Here is an 18,816-nt window from a genome sequence, read left to right on the forward strand (position 1 = left end):
AACTAGCCGGAGGATATTAACGAAGTTCAGAAGAACTGCTTATCCAGCAGGCCTGGCAAGAGAGATATTGTGAATGGCGCCATTGCCTCGTTTTAACGAGATTGGTATTGCCATGGAGACAAGACGGCCAGACATGCCAGTGTATGACTTCAGTGGGAAGGGAACAGAGAGAGAGACCTGTGGAAACTCACATGCTCGGCTTGTGAGTCACAATTTAAAACTCCAGAACACATAAAACAGTAATTCAGTGTTTTGTGAGCATGAGCCAAGTGCTGAGATAAGAGTCTACAAGCAGAGAATGAATACACCTGTTTGTGCACATTTTGCACAGGTAGCCACATCCTTGGAAAGTCAGTTCAGTCTGATGAAACGTAGTTGTCGTACACACAAGCTCACACATGCACACATGTGCAGAACATTTCATTTGACGCATACAGTATTTCCAACTTTACGCACCCAAAGAGCATTTCATCTCAGTCTGTCCAAAGAATTACGAAACACTGAGGCCCATTCTGGGTATGGGGTATGAGTCATGCTGAAATTTCAAAACTGACCATGTAACACTTCATCCACACAGAAGTATTCATCATTCTTCTGTATTATATTCAGTCTCATGTATTTACTCTTGTATGTGTGTAGATGCTTGTTGCATGCATGATTACAGCAGTGTTCATATACCATGTGTTAGAATACTCCACTACTTCTGCAGAGGCAATTGTTTTGTGCCGATGAAATAATACCTCTATGACTGGAAATTGTGAGAAACTGTCAGAGTAGGAAAGTTACCAATTGTATAATAGCTGATTTTAGAGTATCACACAAGAAGTTAATCTAAACAGTGAGAAGAATGGGGCAGGGACCTGTAAATGGTACAGCATGTGGGACTTATTACAAGTTGAATGAAGATTGAATGGAGGTTGATTGGAAGTTTGATGGAAGCTGGTTGACGCTGCTGACTAAAGCTACTAGTTGAAGCTGTGTGATGTTGGTAGGCTGAAAACAGACAGAAAGATACATCAGCCGACGTACAGTGTACAGGTACAGTAGCTGCATTTCACTCCATTAAACTGGGGAGTAGATGGTTTAGAGGAATAAGAATATCATATTCCCGAAAGATAAGGACTTTTATCAGTACAGTCTGTCTTTTCTACAGACTGCACTGTGCAAGACGAGCTGTACAGTGGGGCTGACATCTCACCTACTGTAAATCCAGTGAGCCTCAGTTCACTGCAAAACACAGGGGATGTGTTTTGACCTTTCGAGCTCTTCTCTCCCCCCCCCCCCCCCCAGAGTGTCCAGTATCCAGCACCAGCTGGCCCAGCTGGACAGCGAGAGTTGGCCGGGCCTGGCCGAAGCAGACCGCGACCGAGACTGCCTGCAGTTGTTGCGGGAGAAGGAGGCCCTGCTCCAGGAGCTCACCCTGCTCAGCCAGCAGCGCCGCTCGCCCGAGCAGCAGCTGCACCTGGAGGCCGAGAGGAGGCGGCTGGAGGAGGAGGTGCAGAGGGCACACGCCACAGCCGGGCACAGCGCCAGCCAGAGGTTATAAGCCAAGCGCTAATATTAAAAATGATCATGATTCCCATTAACAAAAGCATCTTGCATTTACATTTGAACAGATCTGGTAGATTCAGGAGGCTTAGTTTATTCACTGTATAGGTTATAAAATTACATTAGGCAATTATATGCTAAAAAAGCACATATTTGAGGACAAAAATCAAATGCGTGCATTCTAAGAGAAAGCCAAATGTTTGAATACATTTTCTAATTTTCTCATTTTTTAATTGCGGCCCCAGAAAGTAGTGTCTTCTTTCTCTTACCCAAATACCATTTGGCTGAGATCAGAACTATTGCACGGACATACTGTAGGATATTCATATAATGTGGTATAGATTGACGATAATGTTTAGCAGACCGGCAGCTGATGAAATACAGCAGTCCAGCATTCTGAGGCACACTTTCTCTGGGTCTGTTGGTTTTATCTGGGCACGGACCACACAGTATGCTGGCAAGAAATGCCAAAGAAAAAAACATATCCCGAATTATCCAGCTGGCAGTTTTTGTCCTGCAAGCTGGCATTATAACATGTAACGTCTGAAAAAAATAGATATTTGCTCCAGCAGAAACACTATATTATAGATTTCATATAAAGAGTTAAATTAGCTTATTTGAAGAGATTTTTCTGTTTTTACCTATGATATGCTTGCTTTCTTGGGTACAGTGGCACAGGGATCCTTTCAGTTTCTCCAGAGCTGTCTTTTCCGAAAGACATACCTCCCCTATGGCCTTTCTGGAGTGAAGAGCATTAACTGTGCTTTTCTTGACTGCATGAGAGACTGTGAAAATCATTTCCTTGTGTGAAATGAGCTGGAAAGATGTTCTCAGGAAGGAAACCTACCAGCTTTTGCCCTAGTTTTTCAAATCTCCATGGTCTCAAGACAACAATAGATTATGCATTAATATTGAATGTTAAGGGGCTTCACTTAAGTTTCAAGCAGGGTTGAAATGCAGATAGCTGAAAGACAAACTATAAATATGAAATGGGAAATGCTGAGATGCAAGAGGCTGCTGATGAGTAAGATGTAATGTGTTTCAGTTGACTCAACATTTACTTTTTAGGCAGTGTGGGAAAAGAATAAAAAGGCAAACAAAACGTGAGGATATATAGTTAAAGTGTTGAATGTAAATCAGAGGATATTATGTTAAAATTATATAATGCACTTATAAGACCGTAGTTAGAATATTGATTCCAGTTTTGGTCACCATGTTATAGAAAAGATTGCTGCTCTGGAATCAGTCCAAAGAACAGCAGTTCATGATTTAGTCATGAACTGAGAAGACTACACGAGAACCTGATCCAGGTTTTGAAAAAATCCTCAAAAGGCACCAACAAAGTCAGTCCAGCACTGTTCAAAATGAACTGTGAAACATGAACCAGGGGACACAACTGGGAATTACACATAAGTGCATTTATAACTGTGTACAGGATGTAGTTCTTTCCCCAAAGGGCTGTGAGTGTATAAAACAAGCTATCCAGCCATGTCTTTCAATAGATAGATGGATGAGACGTTTACATCAGTTAACTACTAACTACTAAATAGGAGCCAAATTGCCCCCTCTAAAGTTTTAAATAAAAGTATTTGTGTTTTTATTGTCATTGTACTTTGGTTAAAAAAAATCCAATGTTAATGTATTTATTTAAAGTATATTTGTATATTGAAGTTTCTTATGAGTTCATGTAAAACGTGTAAATAATACTGTATAGATATATATATAAATGTTTGCCCCTTTATGATGTGTAGCCACTACTTAATTATATTTTCAAATTGACTCTAGTACCATGCCACTTCAGTAATAGTAATGGATGCTTTTGTCATTTTTCTTCTCAGGATTCTTCAACAAGAGAAAAGAAACATTCTTCTGAGACAGCTGGAAGAAGCGACGCGGATCACCACATACCTGCATTCGCAGCTGAAGAGGTGAGCTGCTCCCCACGTGGCTGTAGGTGTGCTCTTGAAAGGAAGGCTTGTTCTAGATTCTCCTACTGTTGACGTGCAGGCCTGTCTTTTTTTATTGATATGCAAGCTTTGTCCGAATCTCGTTCCAATTTTTTCATTTTTGCAGACGGGTTTATGTGTTGGTCTGTATCTTTCCATTTTAATTCAGCTCACAGCAAGGTCTGAAAAAACCACTGGTTGGTTTTTCGAAGCTGTCGGACTGTCTGGAAACCGCCGCCCTTTCAGTATGAAATAAAAAGGTGTCCCCCCCCCCCCCCCCAGCTCACCCTGATGGAATCTCCCCTCTCTTTCCCCGTCAGCTTGTCCGCCAGCAGCCTCACCATGTCGTCGGGCAGCAGCCGGGGCTCCCTGGCCTCCAGCCGGGGCTCCCTGGCCTCCAGCCGTGGCTCCCTCAGCTCCGTGAGCTTCACCGATATCTACGGACTGCCCCAGTACGAGCGGCCCGAGGGGCCGGGCGACCCTGACCCGCACCTGCGCTTCCACCTGCCGCCCCCAGAGGCGGTCTCCCGGGACACCGTGGCGTACGGGCCGGACCCGCTCGGCCCGGGCAGGGCCCAGCGGTCCCTGGACACCCCGCGCTCTTTGGCCTCCCTCTCGTCCCGCTCCTCCCTCTCCTCCCTCTCCCCCCCCAGCTCCCCCCTGGACACCCCCTACCACACGGCCTCCCGCGACTCTCCGCTGGCCCAGATGACGGAGGAGTACGTGGAGCTGGCGGGAAGGGGCCTGCTGGAGGGCCTGCGAGGCCACGGCCAGCCTGCCGCCAGCACCGGCGCCGGCGCCTACCTGCCTGAGAGCAAAGCGCTCAAGGACGGCGCCCCCCAGGGGTCACCTGCCATTGGAGGCAAGTGAACAGACTCCGGGCCTGGATGTTAAATGCGCGTTTCTCCCCAAACTGGCCTTTAAAAGTTCCCATGTGACCCACAAGCTCGTCAGAAACATGTACAGTAGTGTAGCAGTTTGAAAGTGTGTCAAGGTATCTGCTGTGTAACCATTTAATTTCCTAGTGCTTCTTTTTTGCAATCTTCTGCTGAAATGTCGTATCAATACGGTACATTCTGTGACGTTGACAGGTTAGGATTACAGTTACCATTGTAGTTTAGCTAACATAATCATTTTCAATGCAAAAAAGTAAAAGTGTTTAGCATGAAGAAAGGGAGATCTAACTTTTGATTGTTGACCAGTTTGGATTGACAGGTGTTTGGCTTACTAAAACCTGCACAATTCGGCCAAATTTCTTTTTCGAGGAAAGAACAAAACAACACTTTCCTGCATTGCAAATTCATCCCGTAGCGCAGCAGAAACATCATAAAATGTCTAGGTGTTGTAAAAACCCAACACTAGCTGAAGGCACAAATTGTCCTTGCTTTTGATTGCAAAGCCTGATTTAACCCGGCACCTTATTTTTCTGCTTGTCATTTAAACTAGATCACTGTACTGGTTTAGCAACCTCTTCTCATTACATTACTGGTGATTTGCTGCCTTCTTGAGGTATTTTATCCGAACACCACATCATTTCAAAACCCTTGTCCTGTCTTAGCTTAGGTCAGGCATAAAAAAGGTTTTTCGGACAAATGAGTATTTGTGTCATTTAGTGAGCGATCTGACTTGGGGGGTGGCTGAGTGTAGCTAAGGGAAGTGACTAAGTGAATCTACCCCTGCACTTTCTTTCAGGGGTGACCCTGCGCTCTAACAGTGCTGGCAGAGTGGGGCGCAGGACCAGGAGGGTGTCCGCAGGGCTGTCCGAAGACGCTCTGGCCACAGACAGTGGAGTCTTCGAGGCCTGGAGCAAAAGGTTGAGTATCTGTCAAGGGAGTTCTCTGTGTCCTGCAGAAGAATAATGTACAGCACTTCTAAGTCTGAAGTAGTTTCCCTCTCTGAAGGTTCTTCTGGCTGCGAATTAGATTATTATTCAAATAGGTTCTTCCTCTCTCTTGCCATGCTGATATCACCCAGTGAGGGCTGTTTTAGGGGACAGTATATGACAGATACCAGGGAATCAGAGTACCTGGCAAAACCCAACACAAACTAAGGAAGAACATGCAGACTCTACACAGACAAGGGGTTGAAGGTGGAATCAAACCCAGGACTCTAGAGCTATCCTGTTCATCAATAGCACAAACTGTCACACCACTGCAGTCCCAAAAATGTACTGACTTATAAACCCCCAACTATAAAAACAATCTCCTGACACCATCTAGTGGTTATAACGTGTAACTTATTCTTATGTTAATACAGTGTATTGCTGCAAAACAAGACAAAAAATGTTGCAGTGTCCACCACTTTTTTTAAACCTACAATAAGAGTTATATAGGGAGGGTGTTATAACACATGTGTTTGTGTTTTAAAATGTAAAATAATATTAATCTTTATGGTTTTATACATTCTTATGATTTAGTTTTTCTTACAGTCTGGATTTTCACACTTTGGTTCCTCTGCTATACACATTTAGTTGCCATGATAACATGCAACATCTTCAGCCAATACTGTGTTTCCCAGCTGGTTTACTGTATGTTATCGAAGACATTCAAATAGTTTCAGTTTTTTGAGTTTGTGTGCTTTTGGGGTCAGTCTTGCGGTATATCTATCCAGGTGACTTATAACACAAAGCTTCTCCCTGTGTCTGTGTCCATAAGCTGATCTACTGTTATAATGGATCTATTTCTTAAGCTAGTCAGTCAGCCTTTAAAGGTGAAGTGTTTGAATTGGGATGGGGCTGTCAAGTAGGTACTAAGTCTGACATTTTGATTTTTTCAGACCGTCACTTCTGTTTGAGTCCTGGCAATGAATGATGAATGGAACTAAATACATTGTTAAGAACTCTGCCATGTACAATTTAATTATGTTAGATTCAAAGATTCAAAATATGTCTGATTCTAATCCGTAATGCTGAGGACTATAATACATGTGTGCTTTGTAAATCTGTACAGTATGTTAATACCTTGAGTTGAGATAATAATACATTTAGATGTTTTTTATCTTTTTTCGACCCTTCATTCAGTAAAGGAATGAGTTTTTCCCCAGTTTGTAAGGATAAATTATGAACTGTTTATGGTCTGCCGCCAAACACAGGACTTGTTGTTATTTGTACAATGAGTTAAACTAATAAACAGGTCTTCTTCTATCATATATTTCGCTAACAATGTAATGTGCTGTCTACATCGTCTGCTGTACTATGTATGTCCCAAGAGATCAACGCAAATAAGAATTCTAATGTACATGTACATATGGTAATAAACTCCTCTGCCTTCTACATGAATGGAGCTGTTGTAGCTCAGCCAGCAAGGGATCGTAGCTCCTGACCGCCCAGGTCAATCCCAGGAATGGGCAAGTGATGTAGCTTGCTCTAGTTCCTTCCAGACAGCTCCCAAGTCCACTCAGCCTGCTTTCCAAATGAGTACCTGGGGGTTAATCCTTCCGGGGGAAATAGGCCGGCCGGAGCGTGATGCTGACCACATCACTTCCACCTCCAGTGTTGGATGGTCAAGAAAAATGGTGGATCTTGCCCCCCATTCCCCATGGGCCTTTATGGCCTGGAAAGAGACCTACCTGCCATCTACATAAATAGAGTGGGGAAGAGGGTACCAGCACTTGTATTCCATTCAAGCAGTGGTTGCTTTAGAAGTGTTTACTGTACCAGCAGCTCATGACTGTAGGTACTATATACTGTATGTGTAACAAACACACTTAAAATCTCTTCTCTCTACATGGCTCACTGCATTTGCTCAGAGGTGTGTGCTTAAGAAAGAGGGTCTGCTTGATAACAAATGTGAAGAATGTGGCTCGTAATTCTTTTGTATCACATCAGTCTGCTTTTTACTTCAGTCCACGCATTCAAAAATGTGGTTAAAGCTTTGTTTAAGCAAAGAAAAAAAAATGAAATAACCTACTCTCTCAGAAGTTTAAGTGTGAGACTCAAACCTACTTCTCCTTCATTGATTATAACCAACACACCTTGGTTTGGACTGTTAGGCTATTGTGTCATTTTGTATGGGGACGGAAGTAGGGCTTTTTATATTCTATAATGTTTAATGTACAGTAAGTGTTCTTCAGGGTGAGTGAAGGTCATGCCGTAGCTCAGTGAAACAAGGAGGCTCTTTACCTCTCTCATTCTGTCTCATTCTGTCTCAACAGGTCTGAGGAAACAGAGGAGGGCTCTTATGGTAGCTATACTGCTGTGGGTGAACCTCTTCAGATCTATCTGGGTCTTCTGTAAGTGCGATCACTCCACTATAAACAATCAGTCAGGCAGTACTTGACTGCAAATTGAGCGAAGGAAAGTAGTTATAAACTAATGATTGTGGAAATATAGTTTCTTGTCTAACACCACTACACAGTCATTGTTTCTGTCATATGTTTTTGTGTATGGCCATTGTGTTTGCATTGTAGTAGTGTAAGAGCTTTTGAGGTAGACTGCTGGTCTCAGCATTTTATCATTATTTTTGTGTTGTTTTCAATGTTTTTGGAGCTTATTTACACTCTTAGGAGGCAGTTATTAGTCAGTCCCATTCACGAAGACCTCGATTTATTTGAAAACAAGTTAACAGTTAACACATCAATTTCCCTACGGGATTAATAAAGTATTATCTATCTATCTAACAGCTGAGAATGTTGCACATTACCTTGTGTTTTCTGTGTTCTAGGTATGATGTTGGCAGTGAATGCCTCTTGGTTCACCTGCTTCAGCTAAAGAATTTAAATGGGGGCCTTGTCAAAGAAGGTTTTAAAATGTAAGTTGAAGAGTGAAAGCATGGGTAAAAAATATGTGCACGTTTTTTAAAAAGTTGCCAACTACACATTTACATACTGTAGGAGACATTAAGAGGTTTAGAATGTTCAGGTAGAATTAAATAGTGTGTGAGTGTTAGGTCTCACAAGTGGCAGCCCACTGAACCTCAGCAGGTGTGAGCCTGGTCAGTACCTGGGTGGGAGACCTCCTGGGAAAAACTAAGATTACTGCTGGAAGAGGTTTTAGAGGGGCCAGTAGGGGGCGCATGCCCTGCGGTCTGTGTGGGTCCTAATGCCCCGGCATAGTAATGGGGATACTATACTGTAAAAAGGCGCTGTCTTTTGGATGAGATGAAAAATGGTGGTCCTGACTCTCCATGGTCATTAAACATCCCAGGGCTTTGCTTGAAAAGAGTAGGGGTGTTACTGACAGAGTCCTGGCATCCTGGGCAAAATTCCCATTGGCCTTTACCAATCATGATCTCCTAATTATCCCAGTCTATGAATTGGGTTCATCACTCTGTTCTCCTCCCCACTGATAGCTGATGTGTGGTGAGTGTACTGGAGCACTATGGCTGCTGTCGCATCATCCATGTGGATGCTGCACATTGGTGGTGGTGGAGGGGAGTCCCCATTACCTGTAAAGAGCTTTGAGTGGAGTGTCCAGAAAAGCGCAATATAAGTGTAAGGAATTATTATTACTCAAAAAGTAAAATAAAAAAAAAGAATCCTGGACTTGTTTGCCTTAGTTGTAATAAATATAAATATTTATTACAATAAATATAATTATGATTAAGCATCTGAATAAAGGAATACTTTAAATGTTCAAATCCTGGATTTTTAGATCAGTGTATTAATTACCCACAGTGTTTTATGATCATTACTGATGAGGCAGAATTCCAGAGGATGGGAACTAGGCAGAACTATTATGTTCACTCCCCTGGGATTTTATTTGTATAAAAGACATGCTTAGCTCATTCAGCATACGAGGACCCCCCGTTCTTAAATGTTTTTTTTTTCTTGCAGCTATGTGAAGCTTCACGTGCTGCCTCTGAACTCCAGCTCGCCAAACACTTACTGTTGCAAAGCTTTGGAAGCACAGACACTGTTAACCTTTAACGAAGGATTCCGGATTTCCATTCCTTCTGCTGCTCTGGAATGCAAGAGTCTTCAACTGTGTGTGTGTAGTATAGGCCAGCAGGCTCAAGAGGAGATATTGGTAAGTTAAGTCATTCAAAACATGTTCTCTATTACCACCGTTATACACAATCACAGCACAGAGAAAGAAAACCTGAAGAAACTGCCAAACTTTTGTTGGAGACAAGCAGGCGGTTCTTTGTGGGTATTGCTGTAGCAAGTGATCTTTTAATAGGTGGGTCGAGGTAAACTTTTTGAGAACACATGGCAGGGACACTACTTCAAAATCACCACAAAACACAGAACAAAAGGCTATATCTTCTTTCAGCTCCTTATTATTTTCAGTTCTTCTCTCGGGGAAAAAGCTAAACTGCTTAATGGCTTTGCAAAATAACATCCTCTTCTCTGAATGAAAACTCACACAGTTCATTGGCCCATGTTTCACAGTTCCACAATGTCCCCTCTGTCTCTTATACTGTGTTCTTTTCTTGGGAGCTTTAGATTCTTGGTTTTTAAATTACTACATGTCTTCTCCTAACTGGTCAGGCGAGGGAGGACAACAGGACGTTCCATACTTCTTCCTGGGGAATTAAGTTCAGAAAAAAACTTTCCTCTTGCCTGACGCTGTCACTTCCTCACACTATCCCTTACAAGTCTGATATGTAAGATTGTAAATGGGACAGTATATAACAGAGGGCTGTGATTTGTTTGTACAACACCCCACTTTCTTATTTGATGGTGCTTTCACATTTCTTTCCTGCAAAACAGTGCAGATTAAAATTCCGATTTACGGCACTATTTCAAAAACATGATTTAGAAAAAAAACGATCTATACAAGCAGAAAGACTACAGGGTAGTGCGTTTACTAGAGGCACTTCTACTTTGTGGGAGTATTGAACAAGCTCAGACCACGTAGCTAATGATGAGGAGGGCTGAATGACCTCCTCCTGTTTGTACATGACTGTGGAGCTGCTGGGCTTCCTGCTCCAGCCTGCTTCCCCTGTGTCCTGAGGTGGAGTGAAAGGGCTCTTCTGAGGGGGTGTGTTGGTGCTTCTGTGTCTCCGGCAGGGGGTGGTTGAGGTGGCCCTGGCAGACTGTGAGGGCTTCCCAGAGATGGTGTTCCAATGGCACAGAGTCCAGACACTGGGCGCAGCTGATCTGCACAGGAGAGGCAACGGCGGCCGGCTCACAGACGACAGCCTGCTGGAGCCTCCCAACACTGGAATGGACGCTAAAGCCGCGGTCAGTGCCTTTAAGCCAGTGCAGACTGGATGTTGCTGCACTCTTGACTGGGTTTCCTCAGAAAGGAACTCCGCCCGCCCCTTTCCTAAACTGCGTCATCCAATCCTCGGTCGCGGAGGAGCTGGAACCTATCCCAGCAAGCAACCGGGGTGCAAGGCGGGGTACACCCTGAACGGGACGCCAGTCCACCGCAGGGCTCACACACTCACACCAGGGCCAGTTCTCCCAGAGGACACATCCCATGAGAAACCCAGATCCCCAGAACTGCACTGTCACCCAGAAAGGAACGTCTTCACTTTGTTCCCAAAATGATCCGATCAACTGGTAAAGCGAGTCTCCTCTGTAATCCTCAAGGCCTTGTAATGTAATTGGTAGCTTTAATTTCTGATGGACAGACATGAGAATCAACACCATGAGACCGTGTTTGGGCTTGTTTCAAGAACAAACAGTTCTGCTGTTTTGATAGAACCTATTTTAGACAGAAATGTTGGCCAAAACTTTTGTTTTGTAATGTTCATGTCCCAAATAAATAACAGCAAAATCCAGTAGTCCAAGAGAGACTCGTAGGCTGCAGAGGTCGATTTGGATCTCAGTAACAGAGTCCAGCAGTGATGTGCTGTATGATAGTTCTTCTCCTTTGCTGTGGTGTGTACGACATCCATCTCTGTTGTCCCCAGGACTCGGTGTCAGCTCTGCTTGCTCGCACAACAGCCCAGCTGGAGGCCGTCGAGAGGGAGCTGGAGAGAGGGAAACTGGAGTTCTCCGAGGACGAGCTCCGGGAGATGGAGAGGAAGGAGGAACAGGCTGAGGCTGTATCCGAGAGGTACGAAACAGCTAGGGGGGCATTATTGTTGCATCACATGCCACGGACTGCCAAACAGTCAGAGCAGTGATGTAGAAGAACACTTATCTTTGCAGTCCAGTGTACCACTTTAACAGTTTTTCATCTTATGTCCTGTGCTCACTTGAATTCATCTAACAAGCAAGACATCACAGCAACTGTGCAAACACCTTAATACCCCTTTTATCTGCAGTAGCTATCCCAACCTGGAGACTTTTGGGGGGAAGACATCTCTTCTTAAATTATGGGGCACTAATTATAGGCATTTCAAACACACTAATACACAACGCAAGGTATTTTGTAAAACACTTAAAGCTTTTTGCATTTTTCAGTCTTAAAAACAGGAAATAGAGTAGCATTAAAACAGTTATTTTGATACATAATTTTAAATATACAGTTTTTGATATTCATTTTTACCAGGTTATATTAAAAATATACACAAAGATTCTGGAGAGGATTGCTTTAGTGCTGCAATTATTTAAGATGAAAAGGAGGTACAACTTTGCTGGAAATACTCTGAAATAAGGTAAAGCTGCAGAAATCGTTACAATTTATTTTGGAGCTATGAGCATCTCATCCTATGTTAAATAAGTGCATTGGGGTCAATAATTAAGTGTTAAAGTAGTAAGTAAAAGACTAAATAAATACCTTTTTCAAGGTTAGATGTTTACAGATAACAGATGGACTTGGTTTCTAATTTTAGTGATGTCCATCAAATCTTTTAAAAATGTAAATTGTCATGGGTGGAATAGCTCAGGGACCCTCCCACATGTAAACGCTACTCGGTGTAAAAGTGTTCAGGTTTTATTCACACTTTTATAGCAAAACGTTATGGAACAAAACAAGAGCCTAGCTCTGTCTGAACTCTACCTTAACAAGCTGGGAAGCTAAACTGCTTACTGACTTCAAAACACAAGGCTCTCTCCAAGACCTTTCCCAAAGAAATTCTTTCAACAACTCATTATTTCACATCCCTGGGCTTGCAGGTCAGTCTGTGCTATCTGGCCAGCAGAGTTCAATAACCTGAGATCTGTGATTTTAAACGGCACTTGATCAGCCGTTCTCCATCAGCTGGCCCAGTGACTGAGGTGGCAGATCATTCCCTACTGCCCTCTGGGAAATATGGCTTCAGACAAGAACTGCCATCTTGTCTGAACCTTCTGCTCCTCTTACACTGTGTGAACAGAATGTGGAGTGATCTCTACCCTTAAAGGAAACTCCAGAAAGAATGCTATTGCCTTTTTTGACAAATGCTAAATGCTGAATCCTAATGAGCTAGAATGACGCCAGGCCCCTGTATTACAGGCAAGTACATGAAGGTGTATTCTTTAATCCTGTGTAGAATCATTGCATAAAGCCCCATTATTTATGGAATGATGCTATGTTAGTATTTGTTTCTGTGTAAACTATAGCCATGTAATTCATGATATACCCTAATACCTCTATGAACTGGTGGCTGATTGACTTATTTGCATTCCTAATTCAATTGTATGCTGTAAACGTGTAATAATGTGCACTGTTTCCATTCCACAATGCCACTGTTAACTGCTCACGTGGAAAGTGCATAGCGAGTGACTGTGCTTTCCTCGCAGGAGCTGGCAGGCGGAGTCGGTGGACAGTGGCTGCAGCAACAGCACGGCGTTCGCAGCCCAGTGCGCTGAGGGGCTGTGCGGCGAGGTGGCCTGCACTGAAGCCGAGGGGCGCTGCGCCCCTGCCAGGACCAGGAATCCTCCCCTCAGGGTAACCGAACGCAGGGAATTTTAGAGTTTAATTATCTGTCAATGTCATGTCATTTCTAAAATACCACTCTATTATAAAAAAAACAGCTGCACGAAGAAACAGTGTTACAGAGTTCTTAGACCCCCAGTATGGTATCACCCTGCAAATCACAACTGTCAGCCCAGCAGGTGTGAGCCTGGTCGGTACCTGGATGAGAGACCTCCTGGGAAAAACTAAGGCTGCTGCTGGAAGAGGAGTTAGTGGGGCCAGCAGGGGGCGCTCACCCAGCAGTCTGTGTGGGTCCTAATGCTTCAGTATAGTGATGGGGACACTATACTATAAATAGGCACCGTCCTTTGGATGAGATGTAAAACTGAGGTCCTGACTCTGTGGTCATTAATAATCGCAGAGCGTTTCTCAAAAAAAGGTTATTACCCCAGTGTCTTGGCCAAATTTACCCCTGGCCTTTAAAGATCATGACTTCCTAATAATCCCCATCTATGAATTGGCTTCATCACTCTGTTCTCCTCCCTAAGTGAAGGGAATTATTGTTATTGTGCTGCTTGTATTGCATGCCTTCACAAGTGAGCCAATAGCAGTGCTCAAAACCTAGCTCGGCCCGGGCAGCACGGGTTCATGGGAGAGGCAGGCCGGCGGGGAACGGTCAGCAGTCATGTGTCTGGGTGCGATGATGTCACGTCTCGGCAGGTGGACAAGGAGACCAATACCGAGGCCCCGTTCCCGGAGCAGGCGGCGGTGCGGCGGAAGGACCGGGGCGGCCGCTGGACCCACGGCTCCCCCTTTGTGCGGAGCAGCACCATCGTCCGCTCCCAGACCTTCTCCCCGGGGGCGCGAAGCCAGTACGTGTGCAGGGTGAGTACGCCCCCTGGTGGGGCCCTGGGGCACAGGCAGCTCCCCGCCCTCGTGCGGAATTTTCCATCCACTTTTTCTTAAATGGAAAATAAAAATTCAGTTATTTGCTTTTTGGCAAACATTTGGACCGCATAAGAAAATAATTTTATTCGCAATTTCGGGTTTGACAGTAAGAAACATCGAGAACCGTTGGACGATGTTTCGTGCTGAGTTAGCGGACTCAGAGACGCTGGGTGTGGAGAATTTTGATCTCAAACATACATTTTGCTTTTCAAATAGCGTGATAATCCTGTGCTTCCGAATAATGTTTGTTAAATCTTTTAACTTTTAACTTTTCAGCTGTACCGTAGCGACAGTGACAGTTCGACGCTACCAAAAAGATCTCCATTTATCAGAAATACATTGGAAAGGCGGACCCTGCGGTATAAACAAGTAAGTCATATTAGGTTTTCGTGTTGCACAAACCAAAGGCGAGGCCAGAATGAAAACACATGAACATCTTAAAATCTCCTAATACAAACTGCATCTGTGACATTCACCGTGTGAACGCAAATCAGTCCGCTGACATTGTGCCTTGGCGGCCATGTTGTTCTACAGCAGTCCTACAGGTCCTCTCTGGCGGAGCAATCCATGCGAACGTCCCTGGACTTGGAGCTGGATCTCCAGGCCTCCAGGACTCGGCAGAGGCAACTGAACGAGGAGCTGGGTGCCCTCCGGGAGCTGAGGCAGAGGCTGGAGGAAGCTCAGGGCCGAGGCACTACAGAGCTGCCTCACTGGGCTCTGCGGGATCAGCGCTTCCGCAACTTCCTGTGGGAGGTGGAGAGACAGGTACACCAGGGGCGCCTTCAGATGGGAGAGGGAGGTTTATACATCCTGAGTGAGGTGACACAGAGAGAGGGGGACAGCTGGAGCCGACGTGCGCTGAACAGAGCTGACAATGAAACTGGTACCCACAACAACAGTCCAGCAGTCCAAAAATGGAGGACAGTTTAAACCCACTACTTAACCACAAGGTAGAAACTGAGAGTGACACATCCATTCAGCCATTTTGTTTACTCCTAGTGAGGGTCACGGTGGTAACAGGCCGAGCAGAGTAGAGCAGACTCCCCAGTCCCCAGCAACAGTCCCCAGCTTCTCCTTGAGGATCCCCAGGTGGCCCCGGGTCAGCCAGGGGATATGACCTCTCAAACGTGTCCTGGGTCTGCCACAGGGTCTCTTCCCCTTGGGCTGTGTCCGGTACACCTCCAGTATGAGGCACTGGGCAAAACTGGACAGCAAAAGAAAAGGAAGAGATGGAGAGATATGTGATTCTACAAACCGGTTATTTTTTTACAGTCGTGCTGACAACCTGAGTACACAAAATGTGACAGTCTGACATCGTCTGTGCCGACTCCTGCCGTAACTGGAAAGTGAGGGCAGCCACACCTCATGATTAACCGTCTTGCGCTACGTCCCCTGCAGGTGAAGCAGAGCAAGCACGAGCAGCGGCAGGAGGAGGTGGTGGAGCGGAGGCTGAGGAAGGCATCCAAAGAGATCCTGCAGATGAGGGGGCAGAGCCAAAAGGAACCACTGCCTGTCCAGACTTTCAGGTCAGGGCAAAACAGAACCTGGGGCTGTGGTTACTGAGGCTGACCAGCTGTAATCCCTTTCACAGTGCCCTGACACTCTGCTTGAGGGGATGAACGCAAATAAGTGGAGGAGAACAGCAACAGTCTTCGTTGTTTTATAAAAACCATTGAATCATACCATTATGCCTGCCGCTCATAGCTGGCAGCCCACTGAAGCTAAGCAGGTGTGAGCCTGGTCAGTACCTGGATGGGAGACCTCCTGGGAAAAACTAAGGCTGCTGCTGGAAGAGGTTTTTTTAGTGGGGCCAGTAGGGGGCGCTCACCCCACGGTCTATGTGGGTCCTAATGGCCCAATATAGTGATGGGGACACTATACTGTAAAAAGGTGCTGTCCTTTGGATGAGACATAAAACTGAGGTCTTGACTCTCTATGATCATCAAAAATCCCCAGGCTTTTCGTGAAAAGAGTAGGGGTGTTACCCCGGCATCCTGGCCAAATTTCCCATTGGCCTTTGCCAGTCTTGGCCTCCTAATAATCCCCATCTATGAATTGACTTCATCACTCTGTTCTCCTCCCCACTGATAGCTGATGTGTGGTGAGTGTACTGGCGCACTATGGCTGCCGTCGCATCATCCAGGTGGGGGCTACACATTGGTGGTGGTGGAGGGGAGTCCCCATTACCTGTAAAGCGCTTTGAGTGGAGTGTCCAGAAAAGCGCTATATAAGTGTAAGGAATCATTATTATACCTTATTATTGTAATGTTAGAGATGAACCAGCACAGCAGTACTGTCACCACGAGTCTAATTGTTGTTCTGTTTCATTTTGATTGCTTACAGAGAGAAGATAGCATTTTTTACAAGACCAAGATTCAACATACCTCCTTTACCAGCTGATGATGTATGAGAGCTTCCCCTTCAACACTCAATATGTTATCAAATATGAAGTATTTGTCTGTTTTTGTGTTTAACTTCATGAAGTAATTAGAACGTACTGTAGGTAGCATTACTTTAAAGAATCAAACTTGTGCTAAAGCTATTAATATGCAAGTTTTGTAAAAATAGAAAAAAGCTAAACAAAATGTCTACATTTGTGTGTGTATACACACTCAAATACATATGCATATATTTTATGTAACTATTGACAACAACAAGGCTAGGTTTTCCTTGTTGTAAAAGTAACATCTCTGAAAAAGCTATTTTATAAAAGAACAAATATCTTCTTACACTTGTACAAATGTTTTTTTTTTCTGATGTTTGCTTACAAAAGGCTGGAAGACGGGAACAAAGTCAGTTTAGACAAATTCACTGTACTGTAATTTATTTTATAGTACTTTTCCTTGAAGGAAAGGAATAAAACACCCTTTTTTATATAAAGCTATAAGAAGTAGCACTTCAGTATTTTGACATACAGTGGAATGGAACTTTTGGCTGATTTTGTTTCTGTTACCTGATACTGAAAAAAAGTTCTTTGCATCATCTTTTATTGTCACTTTTTTATCTACTTTTATTATATTTGTTATTAATAAATATTACTTGTACTTTGCAATATATATATAGATAAATATATATTAAACATTGTATTCAAAACGTTTATTATATGTCTGTAATAACATCTGCAGTGTTTTCACTGTTGTGAAGATTTACTATTAAACAAAGAGCAAAGCTTGGGTTTTGTTATTTTATGCAGAACACCTTCAGAATCTTTTGTTACATTTCATAGCAGTTTGCTAGTATCGTAGGTAAGAAGGATGTGTTACATCAGAGGTGAGTAAACAAATAAATGCTTACAAATTATGATAATATCAAATTTAAACTATGATAAAATCATAAAAGATACTGACAGAGCCAAGCTAGGGACTTCTTCAGCAGTTAAACTTGGGCCACAGGACACAACTGGAAATGAATGGTAGTCACTTCATTTATTCTGATTAGAATGAATTGTAAGGCTACTGTACAGACTCACAGAATTAGAACCAGACACTTCCAAATCTTGAAGCTGGGGTTCTTTATGAAGAACTGACTTTATGCTTGAGAATATATTTCTTTTTCAATCTTTTCCCAGGACCAAAATCAGAAAATCTATCTCTTTGCTTATTTGATAAATATATATATGTACAGTAACAGCTAGGTAGCTTTTGAATTGAAATTGTAGCAGTTGGGAGGGATACATAACAATATTGACAAAATGGTACAAAAGACAAAATATTTAAATCCTACATTATACAATTGACATTAGTAATGTGGTTGACATTCTCTAGCTTACTAACTCTGTAGCTTACTCTGCTCCCATTTGCTAAATGCTGACTTGAGGATATGAGTATAAACGTTTTTGAATCATTTTTTAAATTCAGAATCATCAGATTCTAACATCTCTCAAAACGTTTGTGCACACTAAGTAAAAACTTGGAAAGCATGTTATCAGTGACAATACAGGAGTGCAGGTTTTACGAAATCACTGTATGTCTGTATTGTGTGAACCAGCCTAGCGGAAATCTGGACAACTCACTGTCTCACCCTTGACTTCTATTAAGATGCACCAAGGATAACAGTCTCACATTTAAAGCACAAAATTCAATATTCAAACACACACTAAAATCCTGTTAAAAGTAAAGAAAATGCATCATGTGGTTTTAATTAAAAATAATCATTTAAAACATTGATTTTCCACATACTGTATACCTCAATTTGTTGTTCTTGGATAAGTACTGTCTTTTTGTTTACTGTTTCCTTGTTCTGTAAAAGTGTTATGTGTTCTTTGTTCTGAAAAATAAGAGATTGTATAAAAATACAGCGTATTCAAAAATGTGAGAAAAATGAACAATACACCACAGAAAATTTTAAAAACTGACCCGACTGGTTTTAGTTTGGTCAAAGAACCCGGGAATGCATTCATTTCCCTTTCTTTCTGACTACAGCATAAGCATTTCAGCTGGTAGGACCCTGAGCTAATACGCTCCCGCATTTAACACCAAACTAATTATAGGAGGAAAATGTATTAATACTTTCAATATAGGCTGTAAAGGTGTTCTGAACAAGAACATAGCAATTAGGAGTCCAAATCTTACTGTTGTAATATAAATGATAAAAAAATAAAAACATGTTTTTAAAAAGAAAAAGTCACGAAAATCACATATATCCATACAAATACGCTGCCGTCAAGCAGTTTGCTCGTGTGGAAAGGACAGCCGACAACCC

General features: G+C 43.2%; 1 protein-coding gene across 3 annotated transcripts in view; it reads left to right on the forward strand.

Moving 5' to 3' along the window:
• The window catches only part of wwc3 (WWC family member 3), a 54,597-nt gene extending 37,313 nt beyond the window's left edge, over window positions 1-17,284 (forward strand). For 2 of the 3 annotated variants that reach the window (XM_088600031.1, XM_088600042.1), the window contains 15 exons: window positions 1,291-1,539; window positions 3,387-3,476; window positions 3,815-4,356; window positions 5,187-5,307; window positions 7,647-7,724; window positions 8,156-8,242; window positions 9,267-9,459; window positions 10,446-10,619; window positions 11,297-11,442; window positions 13,053-13,200; window positions 13,888-14,052; window positions 14,392-14,484; window positions 14,650-14,880; window positions 15,514-15,641; window positions 16,459-17,284. In XM_088600031.1, coding sequence (XP_088456157.1) covers window positions 1,291-1,539; window positions 3,387-3,476; window positions 3,815-4,356; window positions 5,187-5,307; window positions 7,647-7,724; window positions 8,156-8,242; window positions 9,267-9,459; window positions 10,446-10,619; window positions 11,297-11,442; window positions 13,053-13,200; window positions 13,888-14,052; window positions 14,392-14,484; window positions 14,650-14,880; window positions 15,514-15,641; window positions 16,459-16,525 — 2,512 coding nt within the window. In that variant the 3' untranslated portion in view covers window positions 16,526-17,284. Of the gene's footprint in view, window positions 1-1,290; window positions 1,540-3,386; window positions 3,477-3,814; window positions 4,357-5,186; window positions 5,308-7,646; window positions 7,725-8,155; window positions 8,243-9,266; window positions 9,460-10,445; window positions 10,620-11,296; window positions 11,443-13,052; window positions 13,201-13,887; window positions 14,053-14,391; window positions 14,485-14,649; window positions 14,881-15,513; window positions 15,642-16,206; window positions 16,349-16,458 lie in introns of all 3 variants that reach the window. The other variant, XR_015925433.1, reaches the window with a different exon arrangement.
• Window positions 17,285-18,816: the final 1,532 nt, after the last annotated feature.

Source organism: Lepisosteus platostomus, chromosome 2, assembly GCF_059453375.1.
Source record: "Lepisosteus platostomus isolate fLepPlt1 chromosome 2, fLepPlt1.hap1, whole genome shotgun sequence".
Classification (NCBI taxonomy): Eukaryota; Metazoa; Chordata; class Actinopteri; order Semionotiformes; family Lepisosteidae; genus Lepisosteus; species Lepisosteus platostomus.